This window comes from Ammodytes marinus (genome assembly GCF_949987685.1).
Source record: "Ammodytes marinus genome assembly, chromosome: 12".
Classification (NCBI taxonomy): Eukaryota; Metazoa; Chordata; class Actinopteri; order Uranoscopiformes; family Ammodytidae; genus Ammodytes; species Ammodytes marinus.
This window is the reverse complement of record NC_137216.1, coordinates 4,414,835-4,434,417: the sequence shown is the minus strand read 5'-3', so window position 1 is coordinate 4,434,417 and position 19,583 is coordinate 4,414,835. Positions and strand designations below refer to the sequence as shown.

The following is a 19,583-nucleotide window of genomic DNA, read 5'->3' as shown; positions in this document are numbered from 1 at the left end:
TTTAACGGCTTTAACCAGCGCCACATTTTATTATTATTTTATTTTCAAAAGTTGCCTTGTCTTAAAGCGGCAACGAGTAACTTTTAAATATCTTTTAAACAGCCTCATGTTTCCTCTCATAATCATAAATTACCTTTAACAGCAAACGAGACCATCAGTGCAAAGAAAGACGTTTTTATATAGTTTTTATTACTGCATTTGATCTGGTCGTAACACCCAGTCCGATTTTCGGTTCACGCGTGCATGCTCTATGGTCACATATCCGTATTGGTCACAGATTTCAGTGAGGCGCAGGAACGCGATTTGAGAAGCCTATCCCTCCAGGTGAGGGAAGGGGAGCGGGAGCCTTGTTTGAGACAGTTGTTTGTCGTCATAATGACCGATAACGGGGCTGAACCATAAAAGAAAAAAAAAGAAAATGCAATGAAGAAAAGCTAAAAGGGAGAGTGATAGTCGGGCGGGAGGGCGTTGCCAAGCAACGTATACACAATTTCACGCAGCGAAACTAGACTGCAGTGTTTACTCCTAAATGAATGAGCGGTAGCCTACTAAAACAAAGTTTACTTTGCCTCACCAGCATCATCAGATGACCATTATTCATCGGAAATAGTCATTATTTACAACATAAACACATTACCTCATCGTGATCCACTAACTGCCATCTCTCGTTCATTCGCTTTGTGTGAGGACACGGGGACTCGTTCAGCTCCGTGAGAGGTGACAATGCATCAACTCATTGCAATCAGGTGTGTTTAGCACTTACTGGCATTAGTTGATGCTGTGTCACCCATAGACTCACGGAGCAGAAAAGAGTCCGGTGCCCTCACACTTTCAACACACGGACATGCACCATATTGCTTCCTGATTATTTGAATCTTGCACGCCTGCACGAGCTACAAAACAGCTTCACGACAGCTGGCGTCGTAATAATACTACCGCTTTTGTTCAAAGGTGTCGCCAACGTGCCGACTTACTCGTAGTAGCTTTAATGGATTGTTCTATAGAAGTTCTTGGAATGAAGATTTCATTGATTAAAAATCCTTTAACATGCAGTCTATGGTAAAAACGCTGTATTTTGGATTTCCTGTAGGCAGTTTTTAATATGTAAAAAAGATAACGATTAAATCAATAATTGATCGTTAATTTCCCCGTTAATCGATCATGGAGATTTCTTAAAATGCCCATCCCTACTCATAATACATTCTAAATAATGGAATCAAACTGATGACAATTATATAGAGCTAATTTGAATGATATATTAATACAAACAGACTAATAATATAGTCAATTTATACAACAAAAGTGGATTATATTTGAAAAACATGGGTGCAAAAAAAAAAGATCTCTTATTTCATCTGTCTATTTCATTGGTTTATTTAGCCACCATTTTTGTTCCTCCTGATTAGTGTATTAACCTGCTCCTTTTAAGCAATACAGGTCACGAGTTCACTTACTTCTGTACCCACAGAACTTTCCAAAACATATTGTTTGATGTGGTGCTTTACAAAACAATAAATTTCTTAAAAATAGTAAATGGAATTGATAAACAAACTCCTCTTATTTTTAATACAACAAATGGTAAAACAATAGAGTCAGAACTAGGGGTGTAACGGTACATGTATTTGTACCGTACCGTGACGGTACAGGCACGTATTTGGTGTTACAGAGGTGGACCGCGGTCCGTTTGTGGGAAAAGAAAATAATGGAAATAAAAAGGAAAAAGACAGAGATAGAGAAGGAAGCAGAGAGCTGAAGTGATGATTTAGGACGAGGAGGAGGAGAAGAGAAAGACCCTGAAAAGGGCTAGAAAGCAAGGGAGCAGGCTTACACTGATTATTAGCAAGATAGATAAGAGGAGAACTCTTATGCATTCTGTTCAGACAAAAAAAAATAAATGTTTTCATCAGTCATTATCTCTAGAGTTAATCGTCTAATAAAAAAGTTAAACTAAAATCATATGTAACGATGAATGATGTCCAAATTATAATATTCCAGCTCCATTGCAGATTGTTAATCTTTTTTACGTGTTGAAACATTCAATGAAGTCAGCAATCAATCTATAAACGATGCAACACATTCGCTCGGCCAAATTACTTTTACATATGATTATTTGTGTCTTTGTTATGCATGTCTAAATACATTGTGCAGCACCCCGACATCATCATTTCTCTATCAGACTTGCATAATGAACACGTTTATGAGCTTTAATTCATTCATTTGTATCAAGAACCTTCAAGTCTAGCAAATATGGCATTAATGTGTGTGTGCATGCTATAAGTTACAAAGGCCCTGCTTCAACAGAAAAATAAATAAATAAGCAGAGTTTTACAGAACTGCATCTGTAAGCAGCAGCTTGTGTTATTGGTAATGGAGGAAAGTGCCAGCTTATAACAGGGAACATGCTCTGAATTGTTTCCTCATCATAGATTTGGCCAATGCTTTAATGATTCTGATTGTAGGTTTATTATTTCAGTTTAACTAGTAGAAAAATAATTTTAAAGTGGAATTTGAGCTGAAAAGTTAAACAAAAACAAAAACAAGAATGAAGTTATGAGGGGGCGCCCTTTAGCTCAGTTGGTAGGGCGTCCCCCCCATGGGCCTCGGCCAGCAGCAGACCCGGGTTCGATTCCAGCCCGCGGTCGTTCTCTGCATGTCACTCCCCTCTCTGCCCCATTTCAACTCTGTCTCTACACTATCAATAAAGCATAAAAATGCCCAAAAAATATATATAAAAAAAATAATTAAGTTATGGGCCATTGCAATATTATTTGCTCAGACCTTCGATGTCGGCCAGAATAAGACATTCACATAAGGAAACGCAGCAGACGTAGCAGGAGGAAAAAAAGAAACAGAATGGATTTAAAAACAAATCAATCATGAAAGCAGGTAATATTTTATTTCCTCATAATCTGACACTTCCTCTTTGGGAGCTGATTTAGTCAAATGTCGCGAGAGGCAGCTGTCCCTCTGAGTCACACAGTTACTCTGCCGTGCCACACTGGGCACTGCAGCAGAGGACTTGGTTGCAAGACAGCTTCACCACCTTCAGTAGAAGAAGCCTCAACTGTCTGGCTTTAGCTGGTTTTGCCCCTGAGTGCATGGACCTATTATGTGCCTTGTCAATTCACAGTAAACAAACCAACTCCATGTCACGATGGAGGAGAAGCTGGTTTAAACGGTCTAAAATGCTAGAGGGGCAAAAGAAACTTGCTGCTGTTCGCGGTGCTTTGGCATGCTGTTGCAGAAGATTTTGACCATACCGCCCAGCCCTAATTTGAAATTTTAACAGGATTAATAAGCCAATTTAAACAATTGTCCATGAAATTGCACTATAGTGGTATTTTTGGGCCAAACTATACCTATTTCATCAAAGAGGTACCCACTGGAGAACTCCAGGAACAAGGGATATCTCATTAAACCATTCTTCTTACGTTGTAAATTCCCTAAGGTATAAAATAATTATCTGTGACAAGGTTATTCAAGTGTAAATTAGGTTTGAAGGCTACAAGACAGTTTCCAGGATAGTGAATATACCAAGCAGTAATGTGTTTATTATTAAAGAAAATGACAAGAATATTCTTACATGTATAGGCCTTGCTTTCCTCTCCCAAATACTGTAGATTTTGATTCCTTCATGAAGCTCTGAATGACCTTCTTCAAAGCTAGCTTCTTTTTGTATTGTGTTTTTATGAGTTTCTTAAAAAAAAGTAAAAAAAAATTATGGTAGCCTATGTAAGAACGCACAAAGACATACTGTATACTAATGAACTCATAATGTGTTATGTTTATCAGTGAGGAGAATTAATGCATGCTGTTTGTGTGCGTGTGTGAGTGAGTGCGTGTGTGTGTGAGTGCGTGTGTGTGTGTGCCTATGTGTTATTATTGTCGCAGAACAAACATCAATATCATTCAAGGCAACCTCACCCCCCCTCCACCCCCCCATATCTCTCCATTACCGGCTAACCTTTAAAACAAACCCTGCTCTCTGTGACGCTGTTTCTGCAATACCTCCAAGATGGGAATAATACTTTCAGAATTACGATTCCAACTACATAGAAAACGCTGATGGGAATCCATACTTCCTGCTTACCTTTTATTTTCTTTGGCATAATAAGCTGTGAATGGGCTTGAAAAACAACATGCAATGAAGACATTAGGGTTATGGAGGAAGTGGTGGCGGTAGGGGTGTGGGTGGATGACCAAGGTGAAAACCACACACTCACTCAAAAATAGTTTCCATACTTTATTTTCCACCTGCTACAGTTGTATTAGTTTTCCTTGAGGTGGGAGTGGGGTCATGTTATAATGGTCCAGCAGCAGAACAAAATGTATTTTTTATTATTGTAATAAATGGCTTAATTTGCTTTCTACTGTGTTTTTCTTTGTGTGTCCATGAAATATGAGAGCTATATCCTGTTTACAGTATACACCTCTCATATATCAATACCATATAATATGGCAAACATCAAACCTCCAACCCATTGTCAAAGTTTAGTGGCACCGTTTAACATCATTTCTTATGGAAGAAAATCACTTTGAAATAAAGCACCAAAAACATCACAAACCCTGATCTTGTATTTCTGCCCCGAAGCAAACACATTTCTGATTCACCTTCTAGGTTGATAAAAAAAAGTAGTGCTGGTTTGTTGGGAGAAAGCAATCATATAACCCAATCTAAAAGTTTACTTTTTCTTCCACTGATAAATACTACAGCAGTCTGATTGACAGATAAATAGAAATGCCACTTATATAGACATAAGATACACATCTTCGATTCAAAAAACACCCACCCACATTTCCTCACTGTTGCTATAGGAATTTCCTCTCAAACATTCATAAATGCGAGCCCTCTCTCGCATAATAATCTCGGATATAATTCCGCCATGGATTTCTGAAACCGTATTTTTGACCTGTCTTTAGAAAACGGTGTCTGTTTCCTTTGTGGTTATAAACCTAAAGCCAGGCAGTCTGAGTCAGCCTACAGTAAAATGCTCATCTGGGATTATGAGCCATTTATTAATCTCAGCTCAGTAATACTATGAGAGCCTCTTTCCAGAATCCAATGAATATTTCACACTTTCATTTGATATGCAATCTCTGGTGCTCAGACATGTGTGTTGCTGGATATCATTCTGAATGGTATACTGCTGTGTGTGTTACATCTCACACAATATACTGTATGTGTTTTGGGGAGTAAGTGTGTGGCACTTTTTTGCATTTTATTCAACTCAATGCTTTTGCAAAAGAAATAGTGAGCTGACTGTACTGAATCACCATTGTCACCAACTTATCCATATGTTTTAGCAGTGGAGCTCCCCTCACTGGCTGATAGCACCATTGTCAACTTGGCTGTTCAGTATTTGTGACTTTCTAGTTTTAAGCATTTTATAAGACAAAGAAAGCCACAGTGACAATCATTATCTGATAGCTGGCAACTAACAAGCAACAAAGTCAGAATTAAAGCTGAATATCAGATTGTGTGGAAAGTGAATGGCTTTTATTACTGGGTGTCAACGTTTATAAAAATGTCTAAACGGTTACATGACTGCAAATTTTTCCGTATAACACGTTTAACCCCATTGTTCACTAGGTCATGTCGATTTTCAGTTTATCTTTCATCTCTCTCCAGTGGCTGTAACTGCGCGCGTATGTGTCTGTCCGCAGTGCTGGCTGATACACAACACACACACTGAGCGGGGCAGACGGATTCTGCAGACTAGCTTTTATCTTCTCCAAATGGTTCTTGTAACTTCTGATTTGAAATGAATTAATGCGTGTTTCCAGAACACATTGTAGTCATTTTCAAACATCATTTTTTTTTTTTAAGTTTTCCGTTTATTGATTTTTCCTAAACGGTTATGATGTACTAACACGTATACATGAGCACACCCCTAGAACCTACTGAAATATCTTGGAGTGGTGATAAATTGAGCTTTGGATTTAGAACTATAGACAGCAAATATGAATATTTGAACTGAACTGAACTGAACAAAGTGATGGCACAGATTCCTGATTTCACCCCAGAGGAGAAAATCATTTTGATGTCTGATATAAAAAAGAATCTCATCAGCAACTTAAAATTGGCTTTGCCACAGTTTTCCTAGTTTTTATTTTATTTGTGCATATATACTATATTTATAACAGTGCTTATAGAAGAACTCTCTCCCTCTCTCTCTCTCTGTGAGATTTTTTTTGTAACATTTATGTAAAAATGACCAGGCTGCTGAGAGCAATGTGTTGAATTGCTATCGCATCAGTGATAATAGTGCATGTCTGAAAGGGGATAAATATAGCTTTGGCAGCTATCAAATGCAGCTACCTTGCTGACACGTTTGAAACACTTCCATCTCCATGGTAACAGGACAAATCACTACCTCCTAGAAGAAGGGGCATCTGGCTTTGTGCCCACTGTGTCTCAACTGCCCAGGAAACCCTTAAATAAGTACATTGGGCTGTGTCCAAAATCATTACATTCTGTGTTTATTCACTCTATTGTGAGCAGTAAACTGACATTTCAGCAATTATGAATCAACACGAATGCATTGGTGTGCTGTGTCGCTCGACTATTAATTTGCATTTACAAAATACTCCGCATTGTATGTTGTTGTTGTGATTTTGAGTGGCGACTAGCCAAAAGTAGGACTGTTACATGCTGCTTTTTGAGTTACTACAAAACCATGGCGGCGAACTCTCCAACTAGTAATCCCCTAGTACAGCTGCTATATTCTCCTGACTTTGTTGATGCTTTACCGTGAGTCATATAAATACCACATGACTGCCACTTTCAGACAAATGAGGAAAACCCATCCAGCTGACAAAACAAACAAGGTTGCAAATATTTCTAAAATTGACAATTGGAAATATATTTTTACTGTAAAGATGGTTATCCTCATCAAACGTTCATCTAATCAAGGCAAAAGCAAAATCTGAAAAACTTAAATTATACCATGAACAGAGGCTTAAGTCCTGTCTAGAGAAACAAAAATTCTACTCAAAGGTTTTTAGAGACTACAAAGAAATTGCCAACTAATGCAACTTTGCTCTTAATTAGTTCAAAGAAGCTCAAAGAAATCCTGCAGTATTTATACATCCTTAAAGGCATTACAGCATGAGCCGAGGACAGGGAAATATGCTATACATAACATTTTCCAGCCGGCAGAAGTTTTTTTAAGCTGTGACCTAATTGAAAAAATGTATTCACCATAGGACACAGGCTCATTAAAACATGTTGATAGTACTATTTTAATGTGCGCAGCTACCAAGAGAAGGTTCAAGAATCATTTGAGGTCCTAAGCCATGGTTCAAAAAGCCCTATATCTTGGTCATTTATCGCAGCCTGAGGCAGTGAGAAGAAAACTACACTTTCCAATGGAGGAAAATGAAAAGTGACACATTCCTCAGGGGAAGCGTAAGAAAAACGGGGAATATATGGATTGAGTTTGCAAAGTATCCAAAAGTGAATTGCTAATGACACTGCCTATTGCCGAAGGCAAGTTTAAACCTTTTCCCTCTGAATTGTGCTTGAAAGGCAATATTTTATTCAAGGGAGTGGTGTTTAGGCCACTGCAGCTCAATACTGTGGAGTGAGAACACACACACACACACACATACACACACACACACACACATCCACTCATGCAAAATGCAAGGCAAAGATTTGTACTCAGACTTTGGTAATAGCACATACACCTTTGGACACACACACACACACACACACACACAAAAGCTGTATGATTAATTATTAGGAGTAAATCAAAAGGATTATCTGCATTATATGTGCGTTATCAAAGGGATTAAAAGGGATAAAGATGGCTGACTTAAATACAATGATTTTGTTTAGGTCTGTGTAGAGAACAAGAGCTGCCCAGCACTTGCTTGTCTTTATTGTGCACTTCCTAGCTTAATATTTGGTTAATCATATGCTTGTCTGTGCACTCCGCTTGTTGGTCATTGATGAAAGCTGCATTTTAATTAAGGCCTTTTAAAGGCTACCCTAAGTGTTAGCTTCAGTTCACCGGTATTAATTAACAAGACAAATGTTACATGGCTCATTATGTCATCATCTTAAAATCATAAAACCACTAAATTCCTGATAGATACATAGTTGGATAGATGGATAGATAGATCATATTAAAAGCAGAGGCAAACACAACACATAACAGTCTAGCCTGAGATGTCCTTACCTTGTCCTTGTCCTCTACCAGATCACTGAGTATATCATCGGGGTCCAGAATCCCTCCGTCACAGTATTCAATATGGTGGGTCCGGACCAGGAATTCTCCTTCCTATAATGAAGGACACAAGCAATGTAAATCAGCTTAATATGTGAATAAACCTGGAACCACTCTGCCCATTTTACATTTATGCTCAGCTCATGTGTATACGACTACTTGGATAAATTGTGGCTTCAGATGTCAGTCCTACAATTATCATCATTTAATTACATCAAGCAATAAATACCGAGGCCTCAATAGTAAAAATGATGTTAATAATTACTATAATGGTTGCAAAAATTTAAAATATTCATTGGATATTAATAAAAATAATCATAAGTGTGTACATTTGTTTTAGCTTAAACTCAACGTAATGCATTCCTTACAAAAAACAGATACTGGACAAAGGTATAAAACAGGGAGGGGGTTCATCAGAAACCCAAAATGACGAAAGGCACTTTCATCTCATGGCAGTTACAGAATGGCAGGATAGCTAAAGAAGCTATGTGATGGTTTTAATGTTTTATTCCCCCCTATGGATACATGATAAGGAACAACTGCATGGATTTTTTTCCAAGTAGAACCGTTAAGTGTTTTTTTTTACATTGGAAACTTAACAAACAACTATTGCTTTTATTGAAAGCACACTTAAAACGTGACAAATCCAATGCTTACTTATATATACCGTTCCTGCTCTCCCCCTTCTCACTCCTCCCATTTCTGCTTTTTTTCTTTTTTCTTTCACTAACCCCAAATCTCTCCCTAGGTGCCCTGTAAAGATTACAACTGCAGCCTGGCCCTCTCTCTCCCTCCCTCCTCGGTCCCTTTCTCTGCTGTGTTGGCTCTGTGATTAATGACATCTACACTGCACTGGACAGCTGACTACATAGAGCTGGCTGTTGAACAACATATTGAGACAACAAACACATCCGCCCGCACAAGTACGCATTCACATATAGAGTCACAAACAGCCTAAGGAAAGGGTATGACTTTAAACGTTACAGGCTGCTGCTCCTTTAAATCACTCTATCAAGGGCAGGTGCGTGTCAATGCTTCTCAAACATTTCTATCAGGAAGAGGGTAAAAGAGCAAGGTTCTCTGTGTCCCTAGATTTCACTGCAAGTCTCGACGTCAATACAAGTTGACTAAGCTAAACTCTGCCCCAAAACTCTTTCCAATTAATTACTTCTTAATTGCCATTTTTAAATCAATGTGCATTAATATCAGGGATGTAAACAATGTGTGGACTCAATCGTAAAGGTCCGAGGCCAAAGCCGTCTCAAACTCAAACAACATATCCGCAGCCATCTTTGATGTTTACTGTGACGGCTTCGACGGGGCATGCAAAGCACTGTCGTCATCCGGTTATGTCTGCCCCTGAGCACGCCTGAGCACCATACATAGGGCTCTGGCCCGCCCATATCAGAAAGAACGATTTGATTGGTAGCTCAGGATTTCTTGACATATTTAATGAGCTTCAATGGAGAGTGTCCAGACCAACAGGCGCAGCAAATGTAATTTGCCAGCGCATAGCGGCAGGTCTGGATTTCCAGGCTACTGAAAAATAACTATAAGTGGCATGACTAAATGTAAATAAATTAGGAACTGTTATTACATTTTTATAAAAGAAAATATTTTTAAAAAGGTACATTTATCAAAATTATAAATTAGCTTAGGTTGAAATACCACATTATTGTATCATTAGACTTTGTGATAATCTCCACCCAATAATGTGTCCTTGGCCGAGACACCTAACCCCAAAACTGCTCAAGGGGCGCTGCACTGTAGCTGTCACTGCGTTATGACCCCTTCTGGGAGGGAAACGCAGAAATACATATCTAAATTGCCTTCTGTACAAGGACAATAAAATAACTAAAACTTTTTTTTTTGTTTTTAACCCTATCCATTCAATATCCAGTCACTGGCCCGTCTCCGTAGATGCACAACTTAGTGGACACACATCGGATAAAAGTTGTCTCTGTATTTAAAACTGGCCACTGCAGACATGAGCCGAGGCACAGGCATTGCAATCAAATGATATGTTTAAATTCCCTAAGGAAAACATACAATGATGTTATTTTTAGGGAAATAATCTCCTTTCATCTCTAGTTCCAGTACAGCTAAGAAAACAAGTGATGGAGGAGTAGAGAGATAAGAGCTGGGAGCACACTGATTTAATCTGATATTCATGGTGAGTGCATGGATAATGTGTTACATTTTGTGTTGTTGTGAACTGCAGAAACCCTGTGCCAAGTGTGGCAGCTTAAAAACCTAGAGGGACACTCAGATATTGTAGGGCTGAAGATAAGACATGTACACACACTGATCTAATCTGAAAATCAGGGGGATTAGTAGTTAATGCAGTGTTTTTTTCTGAAACCATTTAAGATAATATTGGGCAATTTTATGTACTTGACTCTCAAGAGATGATCTAGAATTATTATCAGGTTGTAGTAAATTCACACCAAAGTGAAAACACTGTAGATTACATAGTGCCCTCAGGTATGTGTTTAACCCCCATGTCTCCCCCGTTCTTTATCTCTGAACAGTAAGCCTTCCTAGTCAGACAGTTGACACAAGAGTTTGGTATGCATGTTGTTGTCAAAACTGGAGGTATTGCAAATAAGTGGACTTGGGTAAACTGCAGAACAGTTAGGGTGTATTCACACATGGAAAGTCCGTTAGTTCACTTGCTTTGGTCCAGACGAAATAGAATTTGGATTTTTTTTTTGGTGTGGTCCACTTTCATATTGCCCCTTTTGCAAGTGAACCAGCATTACGAAGCAAAACCACACGTGATCTGAGGTCATTCATTCATTGGACAGACATTCTGGGGTAGAGAGAAGCAGGAAGAACGAAGTAAAAACTGCGAATTTATCATTGATATAATATGGGGTTAAAAATAATAAAAATGCCTACATCTAGCCTATAAATAAAGAAGAAAATTATTGTTGTTTCATATGGTTATAATATGTAGCCCTATGACATTGCCACATTATGTGGCTTCTAGCCTACGATGTGAAAGATAATTTTTACTGTATTTTTGCTGCTGGACGCGCGGCTCGCGTGAAGAATAGGCTCAAACTGAAACACAGCTGATTAAGCTGTGTATCAGCTTGGTGTCAGTTCGGCGCAGTTCAGCACCAAACTGACACGGGGACAGTATTGACGGTCCCGTTGGGAAGAACAATAAAAACACACACTTCATGCAAAGCGCAGCGTGAACCTGTTGGCACTGTAGGCTACGGGAGACGCTCCTCTCCATCTGATCGCTGAACATATCAGCATGTGTACGCCGCACGCGTCATTATCAAATGTAATATTTTCACTCGTAGCTCCCGGTCAAACCACAACTAATCTTCCTAACAATGGCGACAACAACATGTGCTTTCCCATAATGTGAAGCTGATGGCGATTTATTAAAAAAGAAAAGAAAGAAAAGGCGCAGTGCTTCCTGCAATTGGGTTGGATGGAGTCCGGCCAAATTCACACCACAAACGAACTGCAGCAGAGTGCGTTTCGAAGCGCATCAAGACCACCTCTTCAGCTGGGTCTCGGAGCGTTTGTTTGGTCCGCCCCCGAGTGCGATTGCTGTATTCACACCTGTCTGAAAGATGCGCACCGAAGGTGGAAGGGCACCTGAGTTTGTTTCAACCGAACTAAACACAGCATGTGTGAATACACCCTTAATCAGGGTACATTTTAAGAGGACTCTGGTGAATGCTGCCATAGCTTGTATCTGTAGCAGCTCATATCAATTATAACAGAGGAAATAGAGATGTCTAATATTTAATTGCTAAGGCTAAAAGTGATAAATTTGTCAAGCAGGCAAGGTTATTTATTACTACTAAGAGGCATTTAGTACTGATGCAGCTCCCAACAATGAATTGTGCCTTGAGCCATCTTGTGACCCCACGGTACAAAGCTTGTCTTCTGTGCAAAGCTAAGCAACAAAATTGCTTGTGGAAATGCCATGGTAACCATGCTCACCACTTTACCATTGCAACTTTCCATTTAAGCTGTGAACAAGGTGGTTGTGCAGAATAGAATATCATAGAATCTTTATTGTCATTGCACAACAGGTATTCAATGAAATTGCAGTGCTACTTCAGCCAGTGCATAATAAATATTAAAAAAGAAAACAGTAATAAGTTAATTAATTAAATAGCAAAGAATATAAGGAGAAACATAGCAATATATACATTGTTTAAAAACTGGTTGTGCAGACACCTCATTAGGCAAAGCTTAGTTTATCTTGATGGTTCAAAATCAGATTCTATTAGGATACTAATAGTTAATTAACTACTAGTCAGAATTTATAAACGTAGTTGTGTCACCTTTTTAAACACTTTATGGTGAACATAGAATAGAATAGAATAGTATAGAACTGATGTCAGGCTGAATCAAACACATTGCTGCAGTTTGTCTGCAGAAATGGAGGCACACGTCTCCTCCCTGTCCCTCCCTCAGTCCCTCTGAGAAATAATTGCCTGTGCCCCAGCACAGGGCCAGAATGTTTTTACGATTTTATCAGCATTCCTGCCCTGGCTAATGAAACTACAGCACACGCCCACATAAGCAGGAACCGCTTCATACACATCCACCTTACAATCTATGTGTAAACACACCATCAGCTTACAAAAGCAACTAGTTCCATGCGTTGTTCTTAATCCTATACTCATAGCCATACTTGGACCAGACACATACTAACATGATACTATTAGCATTTAACACACATTTAATGCATATACTGTACATTTTAGAGCGGCAGCGCAAACCGCATTGCAAAGAAATTAAAAGATATACGCTGATATGTTGATGTGATCGTCCAGTTTCATATTAGAATACAGCAGACTAAATCTGAAAGCACATAAACAGGAATTTATAAAGCACACACTTGTCTGTTTGGCCGAAGGTAATTAAGAAGTCTGTCAACAAGCTGGTAACTTCCTGGCAACTCCCCAATGAGAAAAACAACCCCCTGCTCTCCTCCCTCGCTCCTCTTTCACTGGCCATGTTTCCTCTTTGTAGTCCTATGCCAGCTATATCCCTCTTTACATTCATAAACTTTGTACGGATGTCTTCAAAAGGATTATTAATTTCCTCCCTGCTACCTCTGGACATAGGTGAGTCAATCTATGAAAAAAAAGGGCTTAACCCCAAAAAAATTGATACAAAAGGTTTTTCAATGGATTCCAGTAGTATTTGGTGTGCTGAATAACATACTAAAAGTCTACCAAAATCTACCCCCCAGAAAGCCCTCATTTCCAAGATGGCGGCCGAAATGGTGGCAGGGAGCTTGAAATGGCTATATCTCAAATTGAAAAAATGTTGCAAAGGAATTTTCAACTGATTTTGGTACCTCTGGACATGCTTACAAACATACGAAAAATCTAGGAAAACACACCTTCCGGAAAGGCTTCATTTTCAAGATGGCGTCCAAAATGGTGGCCGGCCAAGCTTAAAATGGCTATATATCTCAATAGAAAAAGATTATTCGAATGATTTTTCACTTGATTCTGGTACCTGCAAATATGCTTATGAACATACTAACAATCTAGGAAAATATACCTCCCAGAAAGGCTTCATTTTCGTAATGGTGTCCAAAATGGCGGCCGGGAGCGTAGAATGGCTATATCTCAAATGGAAAATGTTACAAAAGAATGTCAACTGATTCTGGTACCTCTAGTCTATACATTAAGAAAGTGCGACAAATCTAGGTAAATATAACTGCTAGAAAGGCATCATTTTCAAAATGACTGCCTGTAAGCTTACATTGGTTAAATGGTTCAAATTGGTTACTATTCAAACTAGAAAGGTGGTGTTGGTGTTGAATAACATAAAGGCCACACTTATTGTGGTCTTTATTCATCATCATCTTCGGGCTCCTCTGGAAGAAACTTGTTATGTGGATTGTCACATTCCTTAAGTTGACATGGTCCATAGACAGTAGTACAAGGTAGTCCATATTTTCTGCAAGAGCAGCGGAGTGTCTTGCAGGCAGTGGTACAGTTACAATGAATGACCTTCAAGAGACTGTCTGGAGCAACATTCGTTGTTGACATGAGTGGGACAAATCTATTGTCCTGCAGGCTCCACCCCCAGTTCAGGGCATCCATATCATCTTCTGTTCCCATCCAGACCATGACCTGGTAGTACGCTCTACGACAGTGAAATTTGGTCGCAGATTCAGTTGGTGGCAGACGTTCAGGCGTTACAGTTGATGAAGCTGAGACAACCTTCTTGCTGAAAATGTTATATCGCATTGCTGCAAGGGAATCTGTGCACTTTCCACCAAAGAGGACAGCCATTACTTGGCACCCAAGGTCATCAATCACCTCTGTGGTCTGGTTTGGGACAATGAATGCATTGGCACAAGATCGAAGGACAGGATCCCCCTTTACAAGCTTCTGGAAAGCAGTCTTTTTGCCAACCCCGAAGATCCGAGAAGTTGTGTCACAGCCAGTGAGAGCATGGATGAACATCAACTGAGAACACACATCATTGTCAAGTACTTCTTTTAAATGGTTTACGGCATACACTTTAAAACTGCCATCAGCTTTTGACTTGTCTGATCTGAAATATACACCCTTACTATCTCTCTGTGCATCAGGGATGGAAATTAACACCCGCCACACGCCAAATGCGGGTAGATTTGCGTGCTGGCGTGTAAATTGTGTCACTTCACCCGCCACTGTGTCGGGTAATACTTTCCAGTCAGGTCCGATCTAATTTGCATATTTAATACATTCGTCATGAACATGATGCCAGGGCGCTACACAGTTCAACAGTTTCTTTTTGCCTTTCTAGTCGAACTGAACTACGGCGCGATCCCCTCCGCTAGGAAATACTATCTGCGAGTTAACGTGTGGAGGCATAAGTCGACAAATCAATCGACTTACTTTGCCCCCTTTTTTTCTTCCCACAGCAGAGGTTGAGGTGCTGAAAATAAAGTGAAAACTGCGCTTTTCCTTTAAGCAGCAGAGCTGCCGCCGTTGTTACAGTATTTACATCAAAGCCCTAATGGTCATACAAATGAGAGGCTTTATTTAAACGCTGTCCGTGCTTAGAGGTGATTTTAATTGTGTCGGCTGAAACAGAAACTAACGGAGGGATTCGGCTCACTATAGTCCCTTGAGTCGCGCAGTCAGTTTGTCGACATGGCTTTGTGTTTTAAGGCTCGAGACATACAATCAGATCGCATACAAACAGGGAAGCCTTTCCCATCGGTATCGCTAACGGGGAGAATATCCCCGGTTATTATTTGAGCCTCAAACCACAGAGTTCTTCCCCGTGCGGTGGCTCGCGCACTCACTAGTGATCTCACGGTGAAACGCTGCTTTGCTCGGACGAAGGCATCGTGTGTTTCTAGATGATTTAACGTCATAGTCTCAGACGAGCGTTTAACATTATGCTGCATCTTTTGCACTGCACTGTTTTTTATCAACAGTGAAAACATGGTCCCACAGCGGACTCTTATGTGTAGCTGATTACTTCATGCACGCACCTTGCAGAAGTGACGCTCCTGCAGCGCGCTCACGACCAGACGTGACACGGTGACATCTCCCATTAATAAAACGGCATAACTCCCTGATTTTCAGATTTCTATTTTTAAATTCGACTTGAGCGCAAGTGGAAACCCGGTCAATGTGTCGACACATTCACATCCCTAATGCATATGGAGAAAGTGATACACACTACCACACCACAAAGACTGATCAGACCTGCATCTCTTATTAGTTAATTATATGAAATGTTGATATTGTGCACAATATCAACATTTCATATCATTAACTAAAAAGAAAAAAGAAATCTAAAGGTAACTTCAATACTGTATTATAATTATTGACTAAATGATGAAAAAAAGGTGTCTGCAGGGCCAGTGAAAATATACAAGGGGCCAGTAAAACTCGGATCTATTGGCTAAGCGGGCCAGTTGGGAAAAAAAGTTGCATTGAACCCAGAGTATATATGGAGTTCAATTATAAAATGTTTTGAAATAAAGATGGCGTGTATTGTGTCATATATAGTAAGAGTGTACCATTTAATTTGCAACTCAGTTCCTTGGTAGCACCTACTTACAGTACAAATGACTTCTGATGGAAAACATTTGTATGAAAAACACTTTCATTAGCTATTCTTACTATTGTATTGTTTAACATTAACGCATATATTAAAAAAGATATTGCGTATAAAAAGTGGCTGGTAAAAAAGATGAGTGGCTGGTAGATTTTTAAATCTACCTGCCACAGTGGCTGATAGGCAAAAAAGTTCATTTCCATCCCTGCTGTGCATAGTGAAGTAGTAAGACAAGGAGATCTGTATCTTCTCCAATCAGCGTAGTGGTGTGAAGAAGAGATGATTCCACTGCGGCCCTTACGATGTCTACATCAGCATCTCCAATTGAATTGACCACAGTGCAACCCCTTTCTTTCAGTTCATCGCTTATCATTTGGATCAGCCTTTGTTTATTCAGATCTCTTGACATGAACTCCTCCTTCTTACCTGAGAACTCTGTCTCAGCAGTGAAGTTGACAATGGGATGAATATTGTTTCCTCTTCTTTGATGTGTGTTGTCTTTAATGGATGGCCCATCCCCATAGCCATCGAACACAATGGTTGTAGCTGAGCCATAATGTTGGATGGTGAAGTCTGCATATGACTGCGCAATTTTACTATAGCTTTGTCCGTGCTTCCATGGTATTCGGTGAAGGGGTGAACCTCCTTCAAGAACATAATGATCTGTTTCTGGTACAGAATCTAGGATTGCATCACTTGCATGATCACAGATTGCGTGTGCAAGTTGTGGTTTATCAGCCTTGTGGAAGATGTTTCCAGCTTCAAAGAGGGCAGGAGGGAAAGGACTGAGTTCGTAACGTATAACCTCCTCCAATGATAGCTCTCCAGTTTGAGAGACAATCAGGAAACGTTGAAAAAGAAGTGCAGAATCAATTGTTCGATCAGGAGCAACCTTGATAGACAATTTTTGTCAAAGGGTTATGGCTTTATCCTTTCTACTAAATGAGAACGTGAATGCAGGCTGTCCAATCATTTTGTGCATGATATTGCGTCCAACAGAGTCATAATCATGCACGTTCACTCCGTCCTCAGCAACAACACCTGTAACAACATTCCTTAAAGAAGAGTCTGGAGAGAAAGGTGACCATATAGCAAGTTTTGAAGTGATCTTCTCCAGGTCAGCAGCATCCCTTTTCATCCTTGCCTCTGTTGAGTCCTTGTGCTGTTCTGATGTTGTGTATGTCTGGTTTGTGAACTCCTGCATTGCGGTGTTGTACTGTGATGTTATGCACTTTGACATGGTCCAAAGGGCTCTCTGATTGTCAGTCATTCCACTTCCATGCATCATACCACTGGTAGTCTTCAATGACCTCATCAATGTCGTCTCGATGACAAGATCTGAGCTGAAGCCTTCCACATCAACAACGTTAACGGGCAGGATATCCCCGGTTCATTTTAGCCGTAAAGCCACAGGGCTTTTCTGTGCCGCGGCTCACACTGGCGAGGTGTCACTGTGAATGACACCGTTACCCACTGTCACAGAGTTTCAACTGGCAACTCGCTATTTCGCTCACGCAAGGCTTTTGTGTTTCGATTTAACATCAGTCTTGGGGGCGAGTACTTTAACTTTATGCTGAATAAACCATTGCATTGCAATCGCTGAAAGCGAAAGTGTTTGGGCGGGGGCACAGAAGGGGTCGCTGCATTTACCACACAAGACACGGCGTGCGACACAATAATCAATTTATTACGATTATCTTGTTTTCATGATCGAGGGACGCCAAAATCGTAATCGAAATTGAATTTCAATTAATCGCCCAGCCCTCCCCTATTCCATCAGGCAGTCATTTTGAAAATGACGCCTTTCTAGCAGTTATATTTACCTAGATTTGTCGCACTTTCTTAATGTATAGAGGTACCAGAATCAGTTGAAACATTCTTTTGTAACATTTTCCATTTGAGATATAGCCATTCTACGCTCCCGGCCGCCATTTTGGACGCCATTATGAAATTGAAGCCTTTCTGGGAGGTACAGTATATTTTCCTAGGTTGTTAGTATGTTCATAAGCATATTTGCAGGTACCAGAATCAAGTGAAAAATCATTCGAATAATCTTTTTCTATTGAGATATATAGCCATTTTAAGCTTGGCCAGCCACCATTTTGGACACCATATTGAAAATGAAGCCTTTCCGGAAGGTGTATTTTCCTAGATTTTTAGTATGTTTGTAAGCATGTCCAGAGATACCAAAATCAGTTGAAAATTCCTTTGCAAAATTTTTTCAATTTGAGATATAGCCATTTCAAGCTCCCCGCCGCCATTTCGGCCGCCATCTTGGAAATGAGGGCTTTCTGGGGGGTAGATTTTGGTAGACTTTTAGTATGTTATTCAGCACACCAAATACTACTGGAATCCATTGAAAAACCTTTTGTATAAATTGTTTTGGGGTTAAGCCCTTTTTTTCCCTAGATTTACTCACCTAACAAGAACTGTGTGTATTATTATTGTATATATTCTTTCGGTCTCCTTTTTTATGGCCTCCATGTTCATCCATCATGAGTTGATGGCTCCATATTCTAGCTGTCAGCAGGCTGGCTTTGCTTCTTTGGTTTATAACAACTAATTACAGATCATGGTGCACTCAGTCCCCTGATGTACTGAGCAAGGTGGATGACGATTAACTTTAATAATGACACACTTGCTGAGTGGCAGGCTGTTAAGTGACTGATCTGTGAAGACACTTCTCACTTCAACAATAAACCTCCAACATTCAGCTTGACATACTACAGGGTTTTTCCTGCATAGAGAAATTTTCGGCGCCCCCCAAAGAGGATTTACCAAGCGGCAAAGGAAAATCACCTGTGCCAAAATGATACAATTTGAGAATAAATATAGCCATTTAAAACCTCTCCAAATCCAGCCCAAGTCATCCTTCTTGAGGGGCTGGGCAATAACTTGAATATTTAAATTTTGATTACTATTACGGCTTCCCTCAATCATGAAAACAAAATAATCGTAATTAAACTATAATTTTTCCGCACGCATGCAGGCTTTTAAATGCAGCAAACCCTTCGGCTCGGCCCCTCCCTCACCTGATAGTTTAGCGACTATGAAGAAGGGAGATGTTGCGCATTGCAGAGTGTTTTGAAAAACTTCAGAGGACGGCAGTAAGTCAGCCTTTGGTCGAGAGGAAAGGTTAAACTAATTGTGTTGTCTGAAAACACTTCAGACACACAACAGACTAAAATAATGTGCAAGATATGTCACACAGGGACACGCGAGTCACGTGACATACGTGACCGCCAGAGAGAGAGAGAGAAAAAAGGCATATGCGACCATGTCTGCACCTCA

The 19,583-nt window shown here is 39.9% G+C and overlaps 1 protein-coding gene across 3 annotated transcripts in view; it reads right to left on the bottom strand.

The window, feature by feature from the left end:
* LOC307258513 (partitioning defective 3 homolog B-like) overlaps positions 1 to 19,583 on the bottom strand; it is a 244,188-nt gene that overhangs the window by 213,815 nt on the left and 10,790 nt on the right. For all 3 annotated transcript variants that reach the window (XR_013845127.1, XM_080038071.1, XM_080038072.1), the window contains exon 3: positions 8,184 to 8,285. Coding sequence is in view for 2 of the 3 variants with exons in the window: in XM_080038071.1 (XP_079894197.1) it covers positions 8,184 to 8,285 (102 nt within the window). In the remaining variant the exon portion in view is untranslated. The remainder of the gene's footprint in view (positions 1 to 8,183; positions 8,286 to 19,583) is intronic.